This window comes from Nilaparvata lugens, chromosome X, assembly GCF_014356525.2.
Source record: "Nilaparvata lugens isolate BPH chromosome X, ASM1435652v1, whole genome shotgun sequence".
Lineage (NCBI taxonomy): Eukaryota > Metazoa > Arthropoda > Insecta > Hemiptera > Delphacidae > Nilaparvata > Nilaparvata lugens.
In genome coordinates this window covers 19,307,907-19,326,738 of record NC_052518.1, presented here as the reverse complement: position 1 = coordinate 19,326,738, position 18,832 = coordinate 19,307,907, and the positions used below count along the sequence as shown (strand labels likewise).

Genomic DNA, 18,832 nt, shown 5'->3' with positions numbered 1-18,832 from the left:
TATTTTTACAATAAATCAATTAAAAACGAATACCTAGGTACGTAAGTATAATAAAGATTACAATGCTATTCGTGTAACACAATTAGAGTATTAATTCAAGTAGAGCTGAACTAGAGTAAAAAATGTGATTACTTACCAGCTACAAGTACTTTAAGGTCGTAGATATTAGAGAAATATCGAGGATAGATGAGCGGTTGACCCCATAGCGGGTCGGTGTTATTTAGCAGTAGGTAGCCTCTGCTTTTTGGCTTCAACACAATCGGTCTTATATTGAAGGCATCGTAATAAGCCAGCAGCTGATTGCTCTGCGATGTGAAGTTCTCTGGATCATACAGAAAGTCGTGAACTGAAGAGGCGTCGAAAGCATATTGAATATCAGGTAATTCAAATGATTTTTCCAACCTGTATAGAGAAAGAAAGTCACATTATAAGACTTATAGTTGGTACTGTAATGTTATTATAATAGCCTTTAGTTCAAGAAATGAATTATATTTAGATAAAATGACTAGTGCGAAGTGCTTCAATCACTAATAAATATTTTGTTTTACACCAGTTGTATTCACATATTTAAATAGAATTGAAACGTTGTAAGGCTAAGACCCGTTTGCACAAAAGCCGGTCAAATTTTAATCCTGAATAATTTCACTCGAACCAGTCAAAGAAGCTTTCTTTTTGAAAAAGCCTTCTCTGATTGGTTCTTGTAAAATTTATCACGATTAAAATTTAACCGGCTTATGTGTAACTGGCGCTAAGTTTCTTAAACAAATGGCTAGAATAATCTGACCTATTTACTTTCTCTTTATACCTGGGTACCTATCTGTCTTTGATTGAAGAGTTTAATTGTCTTTGTCTTTGATTGTACCAAATTTTGTTATTTAACTCTATACAGAAATAGCCCACGGTACCTATATGTGATAGGATAAGACAAAAGAAAAGATTTCAAATATGATTAAGACTAAATGTTGAAATGTGATGAAATGATGGATGAATGTTGAATGTGATGGTGTTGATGAAATGTGATAATTATATGATATGATAAATTCAATTACTTGTGTCTGGATAATTAAAAAGCCAGCAACGAGTGGTTACTAAATTAAAGAGTAGGGAAATAAATAATGATGAATTAAAAAATGTTTTATGAATATAATATATTATTAATATTATTAAGTAACTTATAACTTGTGGAAGCATGTCCCAGGATTATTTATTAATTTCTTATCTAATGTAATATACAACCAATTCTATTTTAAATTGGTCTAGCAACAGATAAAATAATAACTATAACTATAAATAAATAATAAGCTTCATATTATTGTATTTCTTCTAGTATAAGTCTAGTAGTGTGTTCTAATAAGAAAATCGTTAATATTTCAGACGTGTAGATATTGGTTGACCGAGACAATCAATAAAAATAGATTGCAATGATATACTGAGTATTAGTTTAATGATAATAAAATTCAGTAAATGTGTACACAAAATTCACAAATTTTTACCAAGTTTGCGCAAAGACTCCACACTGCAAAGGCCCTGTTGAAGCAAGTGGACCTTTTCTTTTCTCTTTATAGAGGAATACATCTTGAACCATTTTTTTGTAGGGTTTCGTGGTGGCTGTCTTATTAACTGCTATAACAACACCATCAGTTGTTACATGGTCTTGAAGGTTCCTCCCAACCTTCAATCAATATAAAAATCAATAATCTAGTTCAAACAAGGTGTTGAATTAAAGGATTACATTATGACATGATTATGCACATTAATTTTTCAAGTAACTCCAGCACAGATCTGCAGCACAAATTGACTTGATATGAGAGGGAAACAAATGAATGAGAAGACAAAATATAGAAACTTATAGATTAAACAAAAATACTTTATTCGAATATGAAAATCAGATAGTTGGAAAAACGTCTGTTAATCTGATTAACAATCGAGTTTGAAGTTAAAATTAAAAACCAAATCGCTAACAATATTCTTATTATTTTTGGATAGGAATGCCTCTAGAATACATCTAGCAATGCTTCTACAAGACATCTAGGAATGCTTCTAAAAGTGTTCAGAACTGTGCACTGTGTTAATACTTCTCGTCACATCCTACTTACAACAATATTTATCCAATTGGAATGATGAAAAATGGTGAAATTTTTAATTAAAACAATAGATCGTTTGATAGTGAGAAATGAATTGATTTTGTTCATAAACATTATAGGCCTAATCTTTAATTTTTATGGGTTTGACTTGATCATTCCTCTTGGAATCTAGGAATTTAGACCAAACAATCCTTATTCATGAGAGATAATGATGAATTTTATAGTAAACATGAAATGGTCGATTGAAGATTATATGATAACAAATATGACCCGCATTCTCCCTTATAATTTTTTAGAGAATACCCATTGAATTAATAAATAATTATCACTATTTATCAAAACTACGGTATTTTTTAAGTTTCAAAATTTGTCAATATTTAAAAAAAAAAAAAAACAATATTGGGGCTCTCATCTTGAAGCTTACAGTGTGTACCTACACAGAAGTTAACTGCGGCCGTTTTTTTAGTGACACCCAGTATGTTACTGAACATTTATTTTAGTAAATCTCGGAAATGTTTCCAAAATAGAATTAATATAATTTACACCTAGAAGATTTTGCATCCAATTACGTATAAATTGTGAATTGATAAAGAAATGTATAAATATATGAGCAGAATAAATTTGCAAGTATCAACTTGCATAATAAATTAACATTCAATGAATACATTATAGCCTATACATTTGAACTTACCGCTAAATCCTTTATGACGGGTATATGGTGGTAACGTAGGTGGTCCCGGGGACCTACCCCTGACAGCATAAGGATCTTGGGGGAATTGAGTGCCCCGGCACACAGAATAACTTCTTTCCTGGCATTTATGACAGTTGTGATGCCATCTTTCACATATTCCACTCCTGTAGCCTTTTTCTTGATAGGGTCTATGATAACTCTTGTGACATGTGCTTCAGTCATAACTGTGAGGTTCTTTCTCTTCTTCCTGATCGGTCGTATGAAAGCACCGTTTGTGCTTAGTCTTTCTCCATGCCTTGAGGTGCTTTGAAGATGCATTACCTGCAAAATAAAACGAGTTCCATTAACGTTCTTCAATTGAATTCATAAAGAAATTATTCATTCATCACATTCACAATACCCACTTTCGAAAATATTATTACAAACGCCTGAATCAAATAATCTTAGTATTGGAGCTGATGAATTTTCGCTTAGAATATTATATTGATAAGGTAATTTCTAGCATACATTAATATATTTCACTATTGGTAACAGTATCCTGATAACAGGATATTATACAGTATTTTCCACAAGTATTGGAAGTTTCCAAAACAAGGAGTTGGTGGGCTAAAACCAAGATTTCTCATTTCTATCATTATTGAATTTATAAAATATTTCCTTAGGTATCATGTGGAATTTATCATCGCTTGGTTTTTGTACAGATTTTAATCTGTACAAATTTATAGAACTAAATTAAATTCCGTTCTATAAATTAGTTTGGGTGATTTATAATAGAAATAATAATTTAGAATAGTTTAAAAGAGTAAAAAAAATTAAAATAGAATATTTATAATAATAAATATATATTTATAAATATTATAATTGGGTAATTTATAGTAGAAAGTATAGTATAATAATATACTTTTTATTTTCAAATACACATTTTATTTGATAAATTACATGAAATAAAAACATATCATTTTTAATACTATTGTTATGGTGATAATATTGATAAAAATAAATCATGGGTTTGTGGTTTTCGAGATTTATTTATTGATTGGTTTTTTGAAAAGAGTAGAATTAGGAATTTTCTAATGATACTCGTCTGGTGATCATGTAGTTGAATTTTTATCGTGAGAAATTTATTTGCTTCCAGTTTTATGCAGGGTTTATAGGAATTTAATTTGATGATTCCTATGTTCAAATTGATTGAATGGAACTAGATGAATGATGAATTAATTTTAATGTTTGAATGACAAAATTGAATTTTTGATGAATATGAAAATAAAACTGTTACAAGTGATAAACAAACTATGCTAGTTGAAAACATCACAGGTGGCGGTGGCAATCATATGATTCGCCACATTCCCCCCCCCCCCCCGGGTAGACGATCTGGCCATCCGAAATTTTGAATCTTACTTTTTTTCTGGAACAGGGTGGGAATGCTGAGGTGAGTCGTCTTGAAGGATGTATGCTGGAGAACTCAGTGTCGAATGATAATTGGTTGAGTTGAATTGGTAGAAGTTGATTGGTTGATGGGTTGAGTTTGTGGAGTGGATTGGATGGGAAGCATAGACTAGAGGCTTGTGGTCTGTGCAGATAGTGAAGAGATGTCCTTCTAAGCGGTGGCGAAAATGCTGTACCGCTTCATAAACAGCAAGTAGCTTGAGATAGTATACTGGCCAGCAACTTTCTTTCAAAGATAATTTTTTTGAAAAGAAAGCAAGAGGTTGCCATAGTATACTGGCCAGTAACTTTCTTTCAAAGGTAATTTTTTTGAAAAGGAAGCAAGAGGTTGCCATACGCCTTCAACCAGTTATAATAAGCATTCTCCAACTGAGTGTTTGGAACCAAGTGTTTCATCCTTGAATGTTTACTCTTCTTCCACATTCCTGAATTACATAGTAAGTACTGTCATTCATGGATGCTTCATCAAGAAATATTGCTCTCTCTCTCTCTCAGTCCAGATGTTTGGCGGTATTCAAAAAATGTCTTCTTTTTTATGTTGTTCACTACTTGACTCTATTGTTTTTATAGGTTGATAAGAGTTTAAAATTCCTTCTAGAATTTTAAATTCTCAGCAAAAGTTATCCAATTGATGCTGTAATATTGTGAACTGTTCACGTTGAACAGAAATTTGTTCAATTCCATCGTGGTGGATAACTTGAGTAACTAGGTAACTTTTACTCACATGAAATAGGTACTGGAAAAATTGCTTGCTGTTGATCACGTCGGGTTAAAATCACGTCGGGGTCACCAATATAGGAATTTAATTTGATGATTCCTATGTTCAAATTGATTGAATGGAACTAGATGAATGATGAATTAATTTTAATGTTTGAATGACAAAATTGAATTTTTGATGAATATGAAAATAAAACTGTTACAAGTGATAAACAAACTATGCTAGGTAGTTGAAAACATCACAGGTGGCGGTGGCAATCATATGATTCGCCACAGGTTGATGTATTATCACGGAACAGTATTTCCGTTAGCGATGGAAAATACACTAGGTACTATTTTAAATATTTTAAACTCGCATTTCCTTTTATCATGATGATAATTGCAAAGTCCACGGAATTATGCTCTGTCTCCACGTAAACTTTGATTCCTTTCTTATCTTTGATTTCAATTCTTGCTGTATTAATTTTCTTCAGTAGCTTGTCTATTATTCTGTTTTAATTTATTTTATGCTTTTTCATTCAGCAGTGAAGTGATTGAGTTTATTGAAAAACACGTATTTTTTAAAGACTTTTATTATTCAATATTGATCTCTCATATGTATTACATTCTATTGTCATTTCTTGCTTCATTTTTTTTTATGTCTACATATTATTTTGTATTGTATTGTTTGCTAACGACGTGGTTGAGTGGACATTATTGTCCAAACTTCGTCAAAACAAACAAGTCATTCTATTCTATTCCAAACGGTCGTCTTGTTGTTGGAGGGGGAACATAATTTGCGTGGAAAAGCCAGTCCCAATCAAGCCGCGGCCGGAATAAGATTAAAATCCAGAGATAGCCTCGGGCCTACAAGGCACAGATTCACCGTGTTAAATTTAGTGAAATATTTTACTCATCGTGATGGATTGATAGTTTTAACGATGGTATTCCATGTACTCATATAGTGCTAGCTAATGTTTCAAACCAAAACTGACCGAGTCCCCATTAATCCACTCTAAAAAAATCCACGCAATATTCGTGAAAATGTGATATTCTGAATCAGTTAGAAAAATCTCTCTGAAACGCTAAATTTAATTGCTTATCTGAAATTTTCCCATGATTATATAGTTGATTTTTGTTCTGTTGAAAATTGAGAGTGGATTAATTCACTTAAAAGTTAGATAGAAAGCAAAAGGTGTTTATCAAATATTAAGATATCCTTCTATACCCCCATCTGGGGCGGTTACACTATGATACTGTAATATTATATTATACTATAATAATTTTCAATTTCAATATTATTCCAATATCAAACAATAATAATTCTTTGAAAAAAACTGTTGAATGGGAAATTCTTACTCCAAGCTGATCTTCTCCATTGTTAAGGTCATGCTCTTCATATCCCAATTCTCGCCAAGCCTTTATCAACCAGGGGGCCGTGGGATCAACGTATGGGAACCATTCCACCGTTTGATAACCTCCTTTTCCTGTAATTGAATAACAAAGCGTTGTGAATGAAAATTTGGTTAAAATAGAATGTGACCTATATATAGGCTCATCTATGGGGTAGAGCTTCCACTTCTTCATAGTTCTACTGCTGGATTACTTTTAAAATACTATATTATATTTGACCATTATTTTATTCAGTACAAAAAAGTAGTCAAACACTTCAAATTTGAGGGAACACTTGCTTCATATCGAAACATTATCAATATATAACTAATAAAAATAAACTCGGATTAACTACTAATATTATCAGAACGAAATTTTTATACCTGTTCTAGACGAAAATAAAAACTATGTTGAGATTATGTTTCCAATGGTGGATAGGTTGAATCTCAAAAAATGAAAAACATATTTGTGTATAAAAATAATCTATAGCAGAACTTGGTACTATAGCAAAACTTACAACTTTATACCCTCTTCAACAACTCATACTTCCACTGACACAATCAAAAACTATTTCGGTATAGGTATAGCTCTTACCTCTTACCTATTTCCTATAAATTATTTTCCATTTCCTATTTATCATTATATATAAATTTCTTATAAGGGACTCCCACTTTCCAACATACAAACTTCACTAGCCATTAATTCTATATCCAACCTTCAGTGCCTGATGAGCGAGATTTGATTTAGTCGTCGCACTGATAAGCTATCGCTTAGATAAGTTAAGAATCATACGCCTGGTACTCCCGTTGGAAGGGTGACCGCTTGAGCCAACTCCTCTCTGAATGTGATTCATGAGTTGTAAAATCGCTTTCCGTTACGGTAGTTCGGAACTCACCTGGAACGGTAAGTCCATTCATCTCTCATTATCATTCACCTCGTTACCCATATACACAAGCCTAGAGCTCATGTGGGCATCACCCTCAGCAAGAAAAGTAATCTCATCATGTGCACATTAATCATATAAGTCAATGAGATTCCCAAGAAACTTCTGTCAAGGGCAGCATATTGTACGGTAATTTTTATGAAGGGAGTGCCTCAGAACTGTGAGTTTCAGTCTAATCCTATGCTAACATAAGCTAAAAGGTTCTGTTTCATATTAGGTTAATTTCCTACTATCCTCACGGAATATAAGACCATTGAGAAATTCTCAACTGAATGCTACGAATTCCAGTATCTCATTCAACTCTGGTACAAGATTCCTTGGTGTTATTATAGACGAATCCTTAACATGGAACACTTGCCGAGCAACTTATGAAAAGGCTCAGTTCTGCATTGTATGCAATAAATGTTTTGAAGGATAAATGCAGTCTGGGTGTCTTACTGGACGTCTACAGAGGCTACTTTGGGAGTTTAGTAAAGTACGGGATTGTATTTTGGGGTGCATCGTCTCAATTAGATAAAATATTTAAAGCCCAAAAAATATTATTTGGCGAATTTTTAATTTGAGATTGAGACACCCATGTATAGAGACATCTTCAAGAATAAAAAAATTCTCACCGTTCCCTCCCCTAGTGGAAGTGATCAATAGAGATCAATAAAAAAAATGTATTGATATCAATAGGTATTTGGGCCAATACACATCAATAGGTATCCATGGATATGTATTGATGTGTATTGGCCCAAATACCTATTGATATCAATACAAATCAATACATATCCATGGATACCAATACATAACCAGCTGTATTGATATCAATACACTTCCATGGATATGTATTGATGTGTATTGGCCCAAATACCTATTGATATCAATACAAATCAATACATATCCATGGATATCAATACATAACCAGCTGTATTGATATCAATACATTTCCATGGATTTGTATTGATGTGTATTGGCCCAAATACCTAATGATATCAATACACATCAATAGGTAGCCATGGATATCAATACATAATCAGCTGTATTGATATCAATACAGATCAATAGCCATCTATAAGCAGCCTGTCCCCTTTATAGAAAAAATCCTCTTTTAAATCTAGGAGAGCAGCTTAGGATGAAGATAAAATTTGCAAGGATTATAATATTCTAACCCAGCTGCGACTAGCATCAGACAAGGGAGTATACCTGTTTAATTACCTATAATCAATATAAGTAAATTGGATTCAGTGAATAGATGTCTATTGACATATAAGGAATGTAAATAGTTGAGACATAAATAATGTGAAAAGTTGTTTATTAAAATAACTCATACGCATGTTATTAATTTATCTATGAAGAAAGGTCCTTATTGTGGTGCTCCAGATTACTTCATTCTCTTCCTGTTAAAAGTAGCAATTTTTTGAGCTACATACAGGTTTATGTTACTGCACCTCAATTCAATCTTAATTTTTGAAGCATTCAGATTTTCCTCCAGGATCCAGTGTTTGAACATTTCTAGAACAAATAACAGTTCAAAGTATAAAATCTTGAAAAATTAGAAAATAAGGATTTTATTTCCTGAATTAATCTGCTAGCAAATTTATTTAATAACCTAAAAATGTATTCATATATGCATGACTCTCCCTCTCGTGAAAAGAAAGTCCAAGATAACACAAGAGTGTTTTTTTTCACGTGAAAATCATGTCCTCACAGTTTTACATTACAACGTCATATTCTAGTGGATAAGTCGAGAAAACGCCATTATTTCACGTGAAAAAAAAGGTGGAAATGTTCCAACTTTTCACGTGAAAAGTACGTGAAACTGAAACTTGAAAATAACGTTTTTTTTTGTTTTTACATTTTCACGTTTTACTGAACATGTAAAAACTCTCAGAAAAGAACATGAATAAAACGTTTTTTTCTTCATTTCTTGTCCCACATTTGGTTATTTCTTTCGCATGAAAATTTCCAAAAATTCACATGGAAATAACGTTTTTTAAAATACATTTTTACAATATTTTATTGTGAAAAGATAGAGAAGGATTACCTTTATAATATTCTAAAAAATAACCTTTTCAATTATTTATTTTTACATTAAAAAACTATAAATTTTATAAAACTTTTGAATAACCACAATATAATGTGAAGTAAATTCTCTACCCTAACTTTACAATAATTTTACAAAAAACTGAATAAAAATTAAATTGAACCATCAAGTCCTATTCAGACAAATGGATTTTTCCTAGTAGGTGATATATGCAATCTAACAGCTGGACACTATAATTACAAAAAGAAAGCTCATTTTGATTTGTAATCATTCAACAACTTACAAATTTCAAATATTTTTCATGTTAGCTTCTTTTTTCAGCTTTTGGACTTTGTATCAGCCATTTGCTTGTATAATAGTGAGGTCCACGTTATAATGGCAGTGTGTGATTTGCAATGGTGTTGTTATCCTTGTCTATCGTTCAACAAAGCAGATGGCGCATTGTGATGGCGCGATCTCTTTCACGCATTGAGATGCTGCCACATCGTTTATCAACAACGTAGAAATTCAACTAATTGACAAAATATTTAATCTCAATCATGAAAATTTATTATCACATCTTTAAAAAATATATTTTCTTGACAAATAAAATATGATTAACTATTTTCAACAATAATGAACAGTTAAATTCATCAGATATACCAGTATCAGCTGTTTGGGTGGCAAGGCTGAGATCTGGCAACCCTTTTTTCCTATCTTCCTACACTGCCATTATAACGTGGACCTCACTATAGCTTTGCATCACCCATTGGGAAAAAACATAAATGTCTGGATGGCCAAAAGGGAGATTTTTGCTTTAATAAAATGAAGGAACAACAATAATTTATATTAAAATTGAATTTATTTTCAAAACATTACAGTCTTCAACCCTTCAATAAGTTGGAGACTGTTGTAGATATAATACTGTAACTTTCAGGATAAGTTAATGGTCGAATACTCCACCTTTTGACATACAACTGAATTTCAACCTCTCATAAGGGGGTGACTTGGGGGTTGTAACTCAAAGATTTTGAATGTAAATACCCATTGTGTGATACATCATATCTTGAAAGCCTTCAAAACGAGAAAGATGACATCAATAAAAATCGTCTATGATACTTTTATCCAAAATGGCGGCTGATTGAAGTTTTAGTTTTTAAAGAAATAATTGATGAAATTCAATTAGCCGCCATTTTGGATAAAAGTATCATAGAAGATTTTTATTGATGTCATCTTTCTAGTTTTAAAACGGCCTTTATAATGATGTATAACACAATGGGTGTTTACATTAAAAATATTCGAATTACAACCCCTCATTTCTTTACAAACTGTAACTTCAATCAGCCACCGTTTTGGATTCAAGTTTCATAGTAGCCTACATTTTAATTGATGTTATCTTTCTTGTTTTGAAAAGCCGTTTGAAATAATGTACCACACAATAGGCGTTTACATTAAAAATATTCGAGTTACAACTCTTAAGTCACCATATTATACATTCTGAACCTAGTCAACCCCTTATGAAGGGGTTGAAATTCAGTTATACGTCAGAAGTTAGAGTATTTGACCAGTAACATATCCTGAGAGTTACAGTATTATATCTACAACAGTCTCTAATTTATTGAAAGGTTCCCATACATATGACTCACGCTGTATAATTACTAACTATTAATGATTAGCACAAGCCTAGAGCTCATGTGGGCATCACCCATAGAAAAAAATTGTTTGACTTTATATTCTGTTTTAAAATAATCAAAATTGAGACTTACTTAGATTTTGTCTCTTTGCTGGTAAACCGAATTTTTGAAGACTTCAGGCGGTCTTTGATTATTGCTTCCATGTCTTTTTCTTTTGTGTTGGAAAATTTTATCACCACAGCTCCTATCAGAAATGGAACAAAAGTTTACTTATAATTAAACATATTTCAAACAATATTTCTTGACTGGATAATTGAAAAAACACACATGTTGCAAAACACACAGTCTCACTCTCTCTTATTATATAAAATATATATTGCTAAAATGAGAGGACTACAACTATAGTTTTTCTAAATTGGAAGCAAGTAAATGATATCTACTAGGCTAGGTACTTCAATTCAAATAAACTATTCAAAATTATTCGAAGTATAAAATAAAGATATGTTAATAATGCTCACTATTCCATTAAAATTTATCTATAGTGAGATCCACGTTATAATGACAGTGAATTAAGATGGGAGAACAGCATTGCCAATTCTCTGCCTTGACTAGTTATCTTTCTACATTGTTAAAAACAGATTTGGCATCGTTGTTGAGCAAGAAAAGGATAGTACTACCTGCCTTGTCGAATAATAGACAAGGATTGCAACACCAAAGTTGATCAAATACTGTCATTATAACGTGGACCTCACTATAGCCATTAGTCTAATCTATCTATCCAAAGTCATATATTGCTATTAAGTTCATTATATTAAGATGAGTGTAGATTAGGCTAGTAGCCTACCTATGTGGTGACATGAATTATTCAGGCTAGAAAGATATTTTTGAAATTGATGTTGCTTTCCATGACGAAACACTATATTCTATACAATAACTTTGTTGTAGTTCAGACACTGTGTTACCGTACTTATAATAATTGAAAAAAACACTTACTTTTCTTGGAGTATTGAGGAATGCATTTCACTCCTGAGGAAGAGCTTCATCAGGCTGATATTTTGCTCCTCAGGAGTAAAATGCATTCCTCAATACTCCAAGAAAAGTAAGTGTTTTTTTCAAATATATACAATGATTCAGTGACTGAACTACAACAAAGTTAGACATTTTTGTTACACATTTCAATTTATTTATGTGCTAGCATTCCCCTGGAATGTGTCTGCCTAGAATAATAAACGTTCATTTCCAGCACTGATAAATTTAAGAGGCTTACTTCTATTATAATTAACTATGCCATAAATAATACATTTAGGCTATTTTATGAGGCTTTGAGGTTATGTGTCTAGGCTTTGAATAAGTTTATCATTTAAATAAATATAGTCTGAGTATCTAAGACTATAATAAATGTATTCTTTCATTATACAGTACATCAATAAAAACAAAATCACTTGACTTACCTTAAACTGGATCTTTCACAAAAATCACAAAACAACAGACACCAAAAAATCCGTTACAATCCAAGTGTTGCATTGCGGAAGTCATTCCCGGTTTCCCGCCATTGACCAACAACCGCCTTCCCATGATCAAAAGACCTACTATGAAAATATCGATATATCATCAATATTCGATTATTTATGATTATACATTTTTAAACTTGTTTGGGAATGCATTATTCAAATTACATATTTTAAATAAGTAAAAGTGAAATAGGCCTACTGTCCTAATTTCTACATTGTTCAATGCAATAAAACCAGTTTGGCCCAGAAAAAAGTTTGGAATTTGTTTGTTTTATATATCGATTGTTGAAACTTTGATACGTTCATCTCATAGTATTAATATATTGATATTTTAATTCGATACCATAGTAGGCCTATGGATGGTGGGAATTTCAAAATTAATGATATAGACAGTCTTATTAAAAAATTTGATATTTCAGGTGCGGGTTAATGATTTTTATGGGGGGACATTTGTGCTAGACACTGAAATAATGTTGGAATCGATAAATAGTAGAAGTAGTTATTATTTGAATTGAAATCATTCAAAGTTCAAGTGTGTATAGTTCAGATACTGCACGATTTTCCCCATAAACTGTGATATAATTTTAAAAAGTGGTATAACTTTTCCAATTTTGGATAGAATCATTTGAAATTCTAGGATAAGATTGAAAATAAGAACAGAAACGTTCATGATTATTTTCAGAATTTTTAATGATAATAAAATACAATATTAAGAAAATTTAAACGTCAGTAGCACGTTAACGACACGTCTGACAGGATTTTTGCAGAGGACAAAATGTACTAGAAATTCACTTATACACCCGAATAAGTCATCAAAAATACCTTGTTTCGAGAAAATTGAAAATCTGCAAAATTATTAGCTACTAAGTTTTCAACTGCATTTAAAATTACCGCAAAAGGTCTATATATTGTTAACGGTGCGTTGTAGACGATTTTTGCAAGAGACAAAAAGTGCTGGAAATCCCCTTCTACACTGAACGTACAGTGATATCAATAGAAGTTCATTGACTGTATTTACCGTGATTTCTATTGGTATCCATGAACTTCTATTGATATCATTAAACTTGTAGTGATATCAATATAAGTTCATCGAATGTGATTTCTATTGGTATCCATGGATTTCTATCGATATCCATGAGCACGTATTGATATCCATGAGCATATATTGATATCAATAGTTTTTCTATCGATTTCTATGGATCTCTTCCACTAGGGTCAGTTTACTCAATACTCATGTTAGCATTCAGAAACCTCAATATACTGAACAAAAGGAATGAAACAGCAAGAGAAACAAGAGCACATAACTTATTATACTACCCAATGCATAGGACAACTAAATTTGAAAAAAGAGCACTATATAGAGCAGTAAAATTTTTCAACAAACTTCCAAGCGAAACTAAAGTTTTTAATTCCAAATTTCAATCCAAGAAGAATATCCAAGAGTATTTGACAAAAATAGAGCTTATTACTCGGTTCGCGAGTTTTTAGATGAATGACTGATGATTTTAATTTTTTTACCGTTTTCCTCCCTCGGATCCAACTCCAACCTATCTAGACACAAGGCTTGATTCCATTCAAATAAAAAACTTGTAACCTTTATAATAGTTACTTAACTTCTCTAGTGTCTTATTTTGTATTTTATAAATTTGTGATTTATATAATTGATTTATATAATTTGTAGAATTGTGACAATGCAGAAATTATTTACATGCTGTAAGTTTAAATAATATTGTAAACGAATGAAATTGCAAATAAATAATTTGAATTTGAAGGTTTTAAATGTGAAAGGTTTAGAGAGGTTACGTTTTGTGTTTCAATTAGCAATTCATGTCAATTTTATTTGAATTGTGTTGATAATTTTATATAATAAACAAAAAATGAAAAGTTGAAATACTCGCCCTTTCAACACTCCCTATGAAGATATTTAAAATTACCGCCGCAATGCGCATAGCTGCCAACACTCAAAATTCGCTAATATATGATATTATGCTATTCAATATCATATTATTATAAATAGTAATTATTATTTAATTATTCACGTCACCTAGATAATATGAAATAACATCTCATTTGGTGTAAAACTGGCCTCGCTATCTACATGTTTTTGGGCGGTGCTTACCGCCCAAAATTATTACAAAAGTTGAGTAAACGCAAAGATTGAGGTTAGTTTTTGTTTGGTTGTTGCGCTTTGTTGCTCAATGCTCGCTACTGACTCCTAGTGTCTTTATTCTCGGTTTTGAAGAAATGACCGCCTGAATCAATAGATAATCAATTTACTTGACGTGTGATACATATACACAGGTAATTTACAAAGTAAAGTAATTTTGGTGAAGCTCTAACCGATCCATAGTAAGTTGCGGTAAGCTACCGGTGGGCTACAGCATTTCTAGCTCTGTTTTGTTGATACTTTATACCTGCAACGAACATACCTGTGTTTATAATAATTTTCCAAGTAGTAATGAACTTAAATTTTTGCCAACTTGTTCGATTAGAACCAACCAAATAGTTAGTGCAAGCTAAGCCTAGTTCACACTAAGGTACTAAATTCCTCTACTTATTCTGTACTAGTGAAATAACTCCTTACCATAATTTGTCTTTTCATTTTTGCCATGAGTGTGCCTTAGTCTTGGTTTCTTTAACCTAACCTTCCAAAACTTGGTGCTGTATACTCTTGTCTCTTGGGGCCTGTACATGTAGAGAGCAATCAGAGCATTTTAACGGTATAGAGATAAAGTTTCTTTACTGGGCATTCATATTAGTCATATTTCCCTGCATTCAAGAACAGAAACTTTAATTTACTGCACCAATGTAATCTTCGAAGGCAGAAACTCGAATCCACTGTAAGTTATCAATGTAGACAATTCTTCAAGTTTTGATGATTCAAATCTTCAAGTAGTCTTCTTGAATCAAGTAGATGTTGACCATGTGCGACTTTTGCACTCAACTTGACAACTTGAATCTTGAAATCACAATCCAATCTGAAAATGGGATAGAAACAGTTGTTTTCTATGTTGTATAAACGTTATGTCGGCATATGACTTGGAAGTAATGGTGGTTCGGAACCCACTTGAGGTGTAGGTCCACTCATCTCTAAGCATCATCCGTCACCCACGCAAATGCCTAGAGATTATGTGAACACCATTCTCAGCAAAAATATTGTTTTTATGAGAAGATTGTTGGCCACTAAAAATATTTTAAACCTCAGATAGAAAATAGTTCAAGCTTGAAGCCGTCACGTCTGTTACGACGCGGCGTTAGCAGACTATCGAGTGGCTCAAGCCGTTTCACTAGATACGCGCGGCTAGAATCGTAGGGTCTAAGGAATCTAGGAATCATAAGGTCTAGAATCTAAGGAATTGCACCTCTAGGAGTATGTAAATAATATAGGTATCCAAGGTGTAGGTATAAATAATTAAGATTTATACCTTAGAATGCTCTGATCGCTCTGGGGCTAAGTTCATGGTTCAATCCATCAGAACTTGAATGCCGTTGTCACTTGTGAGACAAGGCGAATGATTGAATTTACATCATGTCTGGGCGTCTGGTAATTTACATCCTTTTTGATGATTCATTGTATGATCGTGATAGATCAACTGTCACCTCACTACCAAAGCAGGAATCATAATTTTGTAGGAGAGAGTGGGGGAATAAGAGACATTTTTTAAATTTTATGTATGTGTTTTAAATTGTGAATAAATTCACATAATTATCTTGAACCTTCAAAAGGAAATTTCAAAGGATTCAAAAACTTTCAACAATCTATAGCCTACTTCAAGTGAACCCTTGCAAAAACTTTACCTACCCAAAGTCATATTTTTGCAGAAATTGTTTTCCCAACTTAACTACTTAGTTTGCTCCCAATCTCTTCATAAAACTTTTCATAGACTAATAGAACCTCTTATTTCAATTTTTTGTTTTTCTTTCAGCTATTTCTATCATCGTGAAAAAGGCACTAAGGCTAAGAAACATATCTGTTAAATTTGTAAAATTGTATTTTATCAGTTTTTGTCTTTCGTTTTGTTATTTTGTCGTGTTTGACCTGTTCATCATGTTTAATGTTATGTTTCTTATTACAATTTTCAATTGTTTTTTCTATTATAATTTTGAAGTAAAATTCCCATTTCACTTTATTTTCAAGAATAATTTCCATGTGCAATTTTTAAGCACAATTTTCAAGTATAATTTCCAACTACATTATAATCAAATATAATTATTATATGTAAATCATGATTTTCTAGTGTTCTACTTACAAATTTATTATTATGTTAAAGATGAATTCTACAAAAATACTTATGGGGGCTTCGAAGAAATAGAAAATGATGATGACTATAAGTAAGTTGATCAACTCAAGTTAAAATATACTGAATCGCCTATAGACTAAAATTAGAGTTCTTTTTTACTTGTTAGCCCAAGCTATTGATGACAGAATAATTTCATTCTAAAGATAGATTTCAACTCTTAGGCGGGTTAGGTGTATATGAACTGTAGAAAATATTGAAACCCTCTGTGTTAGACTCTTGATAATTATCTTATTTGTACAGTTTTTAAGGTTGCAACTTCTAGTATTAAAAGACAAATTTACAGTTTGATATAAGACGTTCAACGAACAACTTATGAGGTTTCCTAATCTATGAAATACAAGCAATTCCTTTTAAAGATATTTTAATGAATATTTGTCTATTTTAAAAATAATTCCATCATTAAAAATTGAGTTCATTCATTCGGTATATTGTAGACCTATCTTGCCGAATATCTATGTAAATTTTGACCTTCAATAACTTTTTATGTATGCACCGAATTTGATGATTTTTTTAGTTTTGTTCGTTATGTTCAGGACCAGGTTTATGGCCTATAAAATTTATAATCCGACTTCAGGACTCTTTCCTAAGGTCCTTCAAAGTTTGCATGTAATCCTTATGGGAGAAGATTTGAGAGCTGGCCTCACACAGAAATAAAAATCAGCTGTTATAATCATTGCGTCATCCAACAGCCATCGGTAGATAGTAGACAAGAGTGTGTGCTGCTCCATAACCGCCCATGTATTTTATTCTAAACGCCTCGACTAAAAACAAAATTACTTTTGTGTATAGAAAAGCTTTATTTTGAAATGCCGGTTTTTTCAAATTTATTTCAGAGTTAAATAAACTATTAATAATATAATAAGATACAACAACGTCTGTTCAGTCAGCACTTGAGTCAGAAACTATGAGCACATTACAATCATCTTTGATAAGTTACATAGATCTTTTCCATCCAATTTTTATTCGATACTTTACTGATATAAAATTAATATACTAAAATTTTAATACTAGATGTTCGAGGAGAATAAAATCATTTTCCAAATAATAAGTAATTAAAAAATACAAACTTCTGCACAACTAACTAACCACATAGGAAGTCCATATTCAGATATGAATGTAAATACTGATTGTTGGATAATTTTCATAAAAATATGGTGATGCATATCAGTTTGAGCTAAGGCTAAGAAGCACACCTGAGGAGGCGCGGCTTGGTGATACAATGGGCCATATGAATAAAGTTGAGCATTTGCTTATACTTCTAAAATATGGAGCATTTGCTTCATTTTCTATGAATAAACGTGAGCAAAACCTTTTACTCATGCTCATCAAAAAATAGTATGAGCATTTGCTCAAAAGTAAAAGCTTTTGCTCAAAATTTTATGAATAAACTAGAGCATTTGCTGAACTTTTGAAGCAAATGCTTCAAAAAAGGTGAGTCTAGTCTAGAGCAGCTTATCAACTTCTGCTCATAGTAAAATGGCTCAACTAATTTGTATGAGGAAGAGGAAACTATTACCAGATACGATCACAACCAATAGTTGAGAATTATAAAACTCTTTTTAGATTCAAGCATGATATATATCACCATTATTTCACGCTATTATTTCAAAATTCTAAACTCAACTAACCTAAAACTCAATTCATAAATAGAAAACAGAGCAGACGACGCAAACACAAGCGGTGCACCATACTTGCATATTTAGCACTTCCGTGAGCTATAAAAACAAACTAAGGCTACAAAAGCGAATCAGCTGATGAAAAATCTCTAAAATACGTGAGCATTTGCTCCAGAGTTCAGGAGCATAAGGTAAGAGTATAAGGTAATGCTTATTCATATAAAAATGAGCAAATGCTTTTGCTTCTACCTTTTGCTCATGAGCAAAACCTTATGCTCCATGCTCTTGCTCATGAGCATTTGCTCTGGTTTTATTCATATGGACCAAAGTGTTGATCTTATGGAGATGGCCTTATTACACCGTTCCACGCAATGCCCGATTCAGTGTGCGTGTGTGAGTGCTTCCATTCAAACCAATAAGCAAGAAGCACCTGGATGAAAAGTTCCGCATCGCGCCTCCTCAGGTGTGCATCCAGCTAAATTTTGTCATGAGATGCATTAACTATTTGGC

General features: G+C 32.1%; 1 protein-coding gene across 1 annotated transcript in view; it reads right to left on the bottom strand.

The window, feature by feature from the left end:
* Positions 1-18,832, bottom strand: part of LOC111045053 (glucose dehydrogenase [FAD, quinone]-like) — a 79,625-nt gene that overhangs the window by 8,494 nt on the left and 52,299 nt on the right. Inside the window, exons 5-8 of the mRNA XM_022330356.2 lie at positions 6,277-6,404; positions 2,776-3,096; positions 1,494-1,672; positions 137-402 (exon numbers count right to left, since the gene is read on the bottom strand). Coding sequence (XP_022186048.2) covers positions 137-402; positions 1,494-1,672; positions 2,776-3,096; positions 6,277-6,404 — 894 coding nt within the window. The remainder of the gene's footprint in view (positions 1-136; positions 403-1,493; positions 1,673-2,775; positions 3,097-6,276; positions 6,405-18,832) is intronic.